The sequence below is a fragment of the Phoca vitulina genome, unplaced genomic scaffold, assembly GCF_004348235.1.
Source record: "Phoca vitulina isolate PV1807 unplaced genomic scaffold, GSC_HSeal_1.0 scaffold51, whole genome shotgun sequence".
Taxonomy (NCBI): Eukaryota; Metazoa; Chordata; class Mammalia; order Carnivora; family Phocidae; genus Phoca; species Phoca vitulina.
Genome location: NW_022589754.1, coordinates 321,286 through 331,718, shown reverse-complemented (window position 1 = coordinate 331,718; position 10,433 = coordinate 321,286). Strand labels below are relative to the sequence as shown.

The 10,433-nt window shown below is 39.3% G+C and overlaps 1 protein-coding gene across 1 annotated transcript in view; it reads left to right on the top strand.

Moving 5' to 3' along the window:
• Nucleotides 1-4,341: 4,341 nt before the first annotated feature.
• LOC116621836 (dachshund homolog 2-like) overlaps nt 4,342-10,433 on the top strand; it is a gene marked incomplete at its 3' end in the record, with an annotated part of 252,194 nt that continues 246,102 nt past the window's right edge. Inside the window, exon 1 of the mRNA XM_032387857.1 lies at nt 4,342-5,046. Within this exon, the coding sequence (XP_032243748.1) occupies nt 4,532-5,046 (515 nt within the window). The remainder of the gene's footprint in view (nt 5,047-10,433) is intronic.

Here is a 10,433-nt window from a genome sequence, read left to right as displayed (position 1 = left end):
AAGCATCTCCTTCTCCCCGAGAGCAGTGCAGTTCCGGGTATGATATGTTAAAAGTTGGCAAGTCCTTATACTTTATGAGACCCTTTGAGAGTATCCTTTTTATATTTCAGTTAGTAAATGTCCATTTTTTCCTCTGAGCATCTGATTTTAACTGTTACTCCTTGGGTTTTGACCAGTTTCCTTCTTACTCCAGTGATCCCCCTTTTCCATCTTTGCTTCCTTGGAACTCATCTTCAATTTAACACTGAACGGAATGAGAAAAAAGAATTTATGTTATAGAAGGTCATTTGATAGCCAGTTTCCTAAGGGAACATATATTCCATTGAATGGGGGTATATCTTAGCCTTAGCCAGTTAAATTCTCAGTTATAGGAATGCTCTCATTTCACATTTTTGCCTTGCCCAATCAATTTTTTTAATTGAAGTATAGTTGACATACAAGGTTATATTAGTTTCAGGTGTACAACATAGTGATTCGACAATTGTAATCAATTTCCTTCTATTGTTTGCCTAAAGATGAACCTCAGAGGACTCCTGAGAGGTTCTGATTAGAGCCCATATCAAAGGCTGCAATGTCAGTTGGCTGAGGGTTTCAAATAATTCCATTTATTACCTTGGGTTTTGTTTGAATGCTCATTCTGAAAACCAGCTCCTTTAAATGGTTCTGGACATTTTGTAATCCTGCATAAGACTGCCAGTATATTTATTTATTTTTAATTAAAATAGTATCTGCATCTCACTGACAATGTCAAAGTGGAATATTTGACCTAAAGTCATGAGGGAACATCCTACCCCTCCAAATTGAGTATGAATTAAGAGAACATGTAAATTGCTAATTAAATCTTGGAAGACTGCAACATTTCAGAGTGTGGGAAGCTACACTTAGGCCCCAAATCATTCCACTGGAATAGTGGCATCTAGAATTTGTTCTGATGAGATATGAGATCTGTACTAATTTTGTTCTCTTCTTTGCTGGGGTGATCTGCTCTTGTCTGGAAATAATTCATACACCTTGAGTTTTTTCTTAGTTTTGGTGCAGTGCCTCTCTCCATGGAGAGTCATCTCCCAGGGGTACTCTGTTTACTGCAGCTTTTGTGATTTTATAGTGCTTCATGAAATTCCAACTTCCAGGGTGTTGATGCACAAGGATTCCTCTGGCCTTGTAGAAACCAAGCCTTATTTAGAAATATGTTAGACTTATGGAAGACATGAAAGTCAGAAAGGGATAAAAACAAACTCTCCATGTGGAATTTATCTCAATCTCAAAGCATAGATAACAGGAGTTGTAGTAGCAGTAATAGAAAGAGAGTAATCAAAATATCAAGAAAACCCAAGGAGACAACATCTGGCTTCTTAGATCTAAATGACTAAATCTTTAAATCAGAAGTATCCCTTAAGACAATTACCAAGTTTATTTTCTAGAGGACTGCTAATGGGAAGGAATTCAAATAATGAGGCCAAGGGTCTTTTGTGTATGGACAGGCTTCCAAGGGACTTTAACCCTTAAATGATCGATGGCCAATTTTAGTCGTTAGTATTTTTACTAAAATTTGAACCTTAATCTCTGGTAATAATTAAAATATTACTACAGGGGCACCTGGGTGGCTCAGTCGGTTAAGCATCCAACTTTTGATTTCAGCTCAGGTTGTGATCTCAGGGTTGTGAGATTGAGCCCCACATTGGGCTCCATGCTGGGCATGGAGCCTGCTTAAGATTCTCTCTCGCTCTGCCCCTCCCCCCACTTGTGCTCTAAAAAATAAAATAAAATAAAATATTACTACGTATATGATAGATCACATTAAACATATAAGACATATCTAGTTTGAGTCTTTTCTAAAGTTGTCAAAGTGCATTTGTTTTTCAGTATTGCAAATAGTGATTGCAGGCTGAATGTTCTACCTTTCCTTTTTATATTTTAGCATTTCTTAAATTTGAAACATTATAATATACGTGTAAATGTCCTATTGCTGAAAACTCCACATCACTTTGCAAATAAAAAGGATTTGATAATGTGAGTGCAGTCATTTATAGGGAGTAGCTTGGCCTTAGGATTATTAATGAATTTAGAGGAATTCCCCCCCCCCCAAAAATAAGAGAAAACAACTTTCTTTAAAGTCAAACTTACCTAAAATTTCAATTACAAGTTATCAGAGGTAAGTTATATTAACAAACAGCTTAATAGCCATTTCTGTCAAAACACCTGTTGAACACAATTTAGGATTTATCTTTTTAAAAACTGGTAAATAAAAACATTTCTGTCAGTGCTTTTCTATTACTTTTTGAAAACCCCTAGCAGCTTTTTCTGCCTCTGATATCCTTTCTCAATTGTCCTTTTTTGCTCTATATTTTCTTCCCACAATACCAAACTACCAAAAATGATTTAATACCTTTTAAAAGTGTTTTGTGGTTGCATGCATTCTAGCCTATTATGTTAGAGTCACTTATTACTGTATTCTAAAAGCAACTATCACAACTTCTTAGCATTTTAACTCCATACAGTTAAAATTGTAGCAGTAGGGGTGCCTGGGTGGCACAGTCAGTTAAATGTCTGACTCTTCATTTCAGCTCAGGTGGTGATCTCAGCATCATGAGATCAAGCTCGCATGGAGCCCCAGCAGGGAGCTGCTTGAGATTCTCTCTCTCCGTCTCCCTCTGCCCCTCCTGCTGATGCTCTCTCTCTCTCTCTCTCTCTCTCTCTCTCCCCCTCTAAAATAAACAAAGCACTGGGTGTTATATGCAACTAATGAATCGTTGAACACTACATCAAAAACTCATGATGTACTACTATATGTTGGCTAATGGAACATAATAATTAAAATAATAAATAATAAAATAAATCTTTTAAAAATTGTAACAGTATGAAGCGATTCAAAGAGTAGTTCTTTACTACTTGGTTGATGAAATGACAAAAGGAGAAATGTGTTGAAGAGAGAGGCAGAAAAATCCAATTTAGGACATTTAGGTCTTATTAAGGGGAGGGGGAAGCCCACCCACTCCTACTTTTTGATACTGCTAAGTACAAGGAGATCTAAATAGAATTCAGCAAGGATCTAGAATTATTTACATTTTGGAAGGATATTGGAGAAGTTGCCTTAGCTATATTATTGGTTAAAACCAAGCATGGATTTCACTTTCTGAATAACAGCCTGTGAAGGAAAGAAACAGAAGAAAGGAAATACCTTGATTTCAGGACTCAAAAGCTGGAAAAGAAGTCTTAAAACAATTTTGCTACAGTGATTTAACTGCCAAATGCTGTGTGGGAAAGACCATGCCTTTGCCCTGGAATGTACCTTGCCTAGACATTTTGCTTATCACAAGCTCTAGTAGTGCAAACGTTTAGGGGCACTTGACAGGTGGGGGAAAAGGAATCTTGAGATTAAGTGCAGGACATGGAGCTCTAATTACCGGACCATCAAAGCCCATAGACAAGGGAAGAAAATGCAGTATTAAAGAACGCAAACGCTTGCTCTTCTCTCATATCTGTAATGACTGTTTTGAGTCACACGGGAACTTTTCCTATCAATTTTAGCCAGGGATGGGGCAGGACAATCTTGAAACTAAGGAATGGAGACAGAGAAAACTGAGTCTATTCCAGGACAGTGGTGGAAGTACTGTAAAATGAGGCATCCGTCCACCACTCGCAAACCAAAGTCCCTCAGCCTGTTTTTCCAAAGTGATCACAGGCTCCCTGCGCCTGCTAATAGCGCGCAGGAGCCGGTTAGCAACCTGCAACTCTGATTTGAGTGCGGTTTTGGATGCTGGTTCCCATGTGCGCTGGGTATTGGAGAACTCACACTAAGCGCTCTAGGTGGCCTGAACTGTTTACTTCGGAACTCACTAGAATCTTTCTCCTGGAAGCGGGGCGAAGCTATCTTAGCCCCGCAGAGTATGGGAGCACCATGCAAATGGAATTGGAGCTGCTACCACCCTTTCTTGAATTGAACCCAGGTACAGGGTGGCGCAGGGTTGCGGAGAGGCATGTTTTGGAGTCCTGCTTTGTGTTCCCACCTCAACACTGGTGGGGCATGGAGGGGGAGGGGCTTGTAGCCTAGGCCACTTTGAGAGCTCTGCGTGATAATTGGCCGTTCTCTCGTCTGACTGCTAGGCAAGAAGCGGAGGAACCATACCGCCCCCTTCTCGGGCTCCATCCTCCTTCGCCAGCGAACCCAGAAAGGCCTCAGGTAGTTGGGAGGCCGGCCAGGGAGTCTCCACCTCCTTGCGGGGAGCAGCCATTCGGTGCGCTTGGGAGCCGAAGGGGGTGGGGTCCATTGGCTGGGGTATGCTGCCAGTCTCGGAAGGGGGTATGTTGGGGGTGGGTTCTTGGACCGCCGCGCGTCCGGGCTACTAGCTGTTCGTTGGGTGGTGGGTGAGCGTGAGCGTGTGAGCCGGGCTACTGTAGACTTGAGAACAGTTTGGAGAGAGCAGAGCGCGCCAGAGAGAGCGCGAGAGAGTGAGGGTGTGAGAGAGTGCGAGCAGATCTAGAGGAGACAGGGCGAGAAAACAGGGCCCAAAGACCTACGGTTTGAGACTGAATGACCATGGCTGTCTCCGCACCTCCGGTGATCTCTGCAACTTCCAGCGGTGCCGGCGTCCCAGGGGGCTTATTTCGGGCAGAAAGCTTGTACTCGACTCCCGGGGAGCCTCCTCGTCTCACCCCTAATATGATCAACAGTTTCATGGCCAATAACCACAGCAGCAGCGCCGGGGGTGGCGGGATCGGTGGAGCCAGCGGAGGCAGCGGCAACACTAACACCAACGAGTGCAGGATGGTCGACATGCATGGTGTGAAGGTGGCTTCGTTCTTGATGGACGGTCAGGAACTGATTTGCCTGCCGCAAGTCTTTGATCTCTTCCTTAAGCACCTGGTGGGAGGGTTGCACACGGTGTACACCAAGCTGAAGAGACTGGACATATCCCCTGTGGTGTGTACTGTGGAGCAGGTCCGGATCCTCCGCGGTCTGGGGGCCATCCAGCCTGGGGTGAACCGCTGCAAACTCATCACCAGAAAAGACTTCGAAACTTTGTTCACCGATTGCACCAATGCCAGGTGAGATACTCATTTTTTAGCTTGTTCTTCCCCCCCCCCAACTTTGCCCTCTTCTGTATGTTTCATCACTCTCATCCAACTTTGCAGAGTGTTTTAACTAGCTTGCCTCTACTCTTCACGCTCTAAGTCGGTGGGGAAAGAGGACTAGAAGGACTAATTGCCCATCCCTTTTAGTCCCTGCTCAGTGGCAGGGCTTGGGTCTAAGATAAGACCCGCACAAACTTCGGTTTGCTGTCCTCTACTGAAACTTCACAGCCTTTCGCCCATATATTGCATGGCTTATTGGCTGCTTCTGGTTATTTGTTAATTTCTCTATGTGGTTTTCATTCCTCTTTTGTGGCCGTACGGGTCGAATAGGTTTTCTCCTGAACACAGACACCAGGGACTTTGTAGGGGAGAAGGCTGGCAGAGCTGTAAACTGGGCTACTAAGCTAGCTAAATCCAGAACACAACATCTGGGGGTTGCAGAGGGTCGGAAGTTTAGAATCCATCCCAGAGGGTGATTCGTTCCCCATCCTGTGTGTTTGTTGTTAGAGTACGTGGGGTGTGTGACGGTGGTGGTTGTGGTGGTGTGTGTATGAGTGTGTGTGTGTTTAGAGAGAGAGAGAGAGAGCAGAGCCAGAGACATAGAGACAGAGAGAGAGCAAGAGCGCGCGTGTGAGGGAGAGCGAGCCTGTGAGGATGTGTGCATATGCCTGCTATGCAAAGCTCCCCCGGTTCACAATACAGTAAAGTCGATGGATCCCATTTTTTTAAAAAGAACGACGACAGATGTCACTTTCCTGGGATCGTCCCTTTTAGGTCATCTGCAGAGGGCAATGCGGGGCATGAAACGCTGGGACTGGGAACTGGTTGAGGGTTGATGTAGAAGTTGGAGAGGATGCTTCCAGCTCTTCTCCCCAGGCAAACAGTTGGAAGGATCCTTTTCCCCCAAAGAGGGGACTTCTTAAATGACGATGACCAGCTTCTGTTGTTGTAAGTGTTCTTCCTTCATATGACAGTAGAATAAATGTCCATTGGCGTACGTCCATAAGCAAATTGTATTCAATGTTTCTAAGTTTAAAAAAGAAAGTAAAATAAACTATATTCAAGATTATTTGACTTTTTAAAGACCTGTTAATTAGTCCCCGTAGTGTTTATTCCATCTCCAGTCAGGTAACATCTGTCAGGCATGTACACATTTGGCATACAAACCAAGAAATCATCATCAGGTTAAAGGGAGCAAAGGGTTTTGTTGTAAAACAGCATTACTGTTGATCATTTTGCAGAAAACTTCTGCAGAGGTTGACTTTCTCACAATGCAACTTTAAATCATAAGAACCCTGGATTTACCAACTAAAAGGAACTCGGTTGTCAACATCCCTTGTAAAATCCAAATTACCATGTATAGTTGAAGTATACTGACACCTTGTAGACAAACTGTTGCTGACTGCTACAATAAGATAATGCTACAGAACTTACAAAGGAACCTTTCTTCCCCCACTTTGAGCAGTGTCCTGTGTTCTAGCAATTAAACAGAAACCTGTTTATATGAGAACCTCTAGGTGATTCATATCTGGGGCTTACAAACCTGGTTTATTAGATCAAATATTCTTTTTTTTTTTTTTTTTTTTTAAAGATTTTATTTATTTATTTGAGAGAGAGAGAATGAGAGAGACAGCACATGAGGGGGGAGGGTCAGAGGGAGAAGCAGACTCCCTGCCGAGCAGGGAGCCCGATGTGGGACTCGATCCAGGGACTCCAGGATCATGACCTGAGCCGAAGGCAGTCGCTCAACCAACTGAGCCACCCAGGCGCCCCTAGATCAAATATTCTTAAGGTAGATAGGTGGTCTTAAAACACAAAGGATAACTGCTCCCTTGATAAAATAAGCAATTATAAGTTGTAAGAGTAGGAAGGAAATCTTATTTTTACCACAAAGCACTTTACTAATGCACAAACTCAGAAAGTTACCAGGGACTTCAGATGAGGGCCATCTAGTTCATGTGTTGCCAGTTCAAAAAGATACATTTAAACAATTGCAGACCTGAAAACCTTTCTTTCCCCCCTCACTCTCTCCCCCTCCTCCTCTCTCTCCTCCTCCCTCCCTTCCCTCTTCTCTCTTACAAACAGCCATTATTAAAGTGGAACAATTATTACACACAGGAAATTTGTCCTACCTTAATAATTAATTTACACATCCTTGAGCAAAATCTATGACTTTCATTTAAAAATAAATAGATTAGTATTTTAATGTGACTTTGATGCTTTCCTCTAAGTAGAAAGTTTTCTTTAATTAATTTTTATTAGAGCAACTTACCGAAGGGAAAAATGATAAAGTACGCTATATCAAGAGGCAGGTGTTCTTATACTATTTTTTGGACCCTATTTTATGATATGTTTTTAGGTTATTATTTTAATTCAGTTAAGTTTTATTTACTCCTTATCACAGCATTTACAATGCTAACTTTTTTGGGGTCTTAAATTGCTTTTGTGTATATGCATGTATAAAGATGATAGGGAAATCTTAAGAATATAAGAAGAAATATGTATGAGATATGATGCCTATTCCTCCTTTTGCATTTATTTCTTGATGGGTATGTTATTGATTAACATGCATTTTCTATAAGTGTGTTACAAGTGTTACAATATATGATTGTAAAAATTTATGAAGTATATTCTATGAATTCAGTCCATGAATGGAGATGAGGAAAACTACTAGAAACACACCTATATTGCAATTTCTAGAGAGTAAAAACAACAACAACAACAACAACAACAAACAGCCCACAATATCTGGGGAAAAGCTTGTTAATGATAAAATAACATTACTGAATTTTGTCACTGCAAAATGCCCTCATAACCATGTTGTTAAAACCTACAAAATATGATAGTGCTTATAATGGAGGCTTTATGACTTTAGGTAACATTATTTACAGAAACGTGTGCCTTAAATCATTCCCAACATCTGAGTGATTTTATAAAATTGTGAAATTATTATTTAGATCAACATTATCTCTATGACTTTTCTAGTCAGTGAAAAGAAAGGTGAGGGATGTAAATAGGAATGAGACTCAAGAGAGACAAAATAAGGTAGATGAGACATGAAGCCAGTAAGAGAAAAGAGATGTAGGGTATGAGCAAAATGATGCTATGAAAGGAGGTGAAAGGTGGATCAGAAGAGCCTGGAGAGATGCCCAAAGAAATGAGAGGTGAATCAATGGAGACTTGGCTAAGGAGGATTGTCACTGAGGACTCATGACTTCTTAGCTCTTCTGGCTAAAGGGGGATGCAAGGAAAAAGTATATATATGTTCAGTGAGTGGAAACTCTTATATGCTATTCTGATTTGAGAAAAGAGATTCATCTTCATCTCCTGATGAATAAATTTCCATAATGTATTGTTCAATGGAAGGCCTATTTGTAATGGTGTCATTGGCAATTTTATTTTCCTACATAATAAGCATTTCTTCCTCTGTCAGTTAACTAAGAGAGAGTACAAGTCCTGACTTAGGGTATTCTAATTTGAAATGCTTCCTACACTATTCCAGAAGACGCAAAATGGACCATTTTCAAATTGGTCATTTTCGAAGACCTTAATGTATTGCCACCAAGTGGTGTTTGGATTCATTCGGCTCAGGACATATTTTTATTAATGTGCACTGAAGAAAGGTGAATGAATAAAATACATACATGATTGTTTCTTTGAAAGTACTGAGAGTCACGAGAACTCTAGCAGTGCTTTATGTTAACTATTTTGTTATTAGCTAATTTTCAAAATATTCAAACTTGTCTTCCCATAAAAGAAGTTGGAAAATAATACCTGCCTTAGCTACTAAAGAATAGTAAGACTAAAAAAAATCTTGACTATACATTGTTCTGTTAAATAAATCAAGCTTTACATCACCGCAATTCCAAAGGGCTATGCAATATTTTTCCTTGATGCTTTTTTACTACAGAAACTAATTGTAGGGAGATTTTTCTGAGGATTATTAAGAAAATGATGATAAAAAGACCCGAACCAAATGGGAAAAGTTATCTTGTTTTAGATCGTTTTTTTCCTCCAGCTAAGGCACTGTGATTTTTTTTTTTTTAATTTCTTGTGCAGCAAAACTTGGAGTTTTTAACATCAGAGCAGGCAGACTCAGAAAGCAAATGTCTAAAAATCTCACTCTCATGCAATGGATTTTCCTTACTAAATTCTTCAAAGTTTAATGCAGCAGTAAAATATTGAATTAAAAAATTGGTATTCAGTAAATGTGAAAAATCAGCCAGCACATTTTAGTGTTATCTTTTTTTTTTTTTATCTACCTAACTATATAAAAGTAACATTGTTAGATTTCATGATCGGCATTTCATTTGAGGATCAACTGATTAAGTGTTATTCAGTCATTTATGTATAGTTAAATGAATGATTAGAGAAACAAGAATGTATGATTAAGAAAACATTTAAATGTATTTGGAGACATGATTCAACATATATTCAAATGAGTAAAATTCAGTTTTTTAAATTAAAAATTTGAATGATCTAATTGTGGTTAATTGTTATTTTGACCATGTGAACAGAACATAAATGGGCATCCATGTTAGAATAACTTTATGTGAATTATGACTTTAAAACAATTTAAAACCACTTTCAAATACAAGAAATACAATTTTTGTAAGTACTCAATGATTTCGGCTTTGTATTCACACTCGATGACTTTATGGTTCATAATCCACACAGAATAGCAATTTACTTTGAAAATTGATTTTTTTTTCATAGGAAAGTTATACAAAACCAAATTTTTGAAGAACTTGCATCACTTTCCTGGGCTAATATTTTGTATGACTTAACATTTGCAGAAACAATAAGAAGATTTTAGAAATTATTCTGGGCAGTAAAGGCAGACATTTTATTTCATAGGATAATGAGGGGGTATTTGAATTGTCTATTAAAAGCAGTCACTTAGTCGTCATTGCTCTTTTATTAGAAGAATGATGTCAAGATTATAATTAAAGCGATTTAGTCATGTGCCAGTGCACAGAATGTCCACATGCACATTCATTTTAAATGTACACTTCTGCATAACCAACAATTTTTGTATTTATCTAAATATCTGAGCTGGATTTAATATTTGTCCAAACACTCATTTATTAGGTGATGGATATTACATTAAAGAAATGATGCATGATATGATGGAGAATTTCTTTGGATATTTATGTGTAATATTACCGTCAATGTGTAGTATGCCAATAATTAGGAAGTGATGGCCTTCAGACATTAATGTTTTAATGTTCTTTAAGAAACCCTTAATACCTGTAGAAAATATTGTCTGAATTATTTGATGCTTTCTTAAGTAATCTTATTTTGTCTGAATGAAATCCCTACATGCTTTAAAAGTGCTTCTAGCAGGCAAATATAATTGT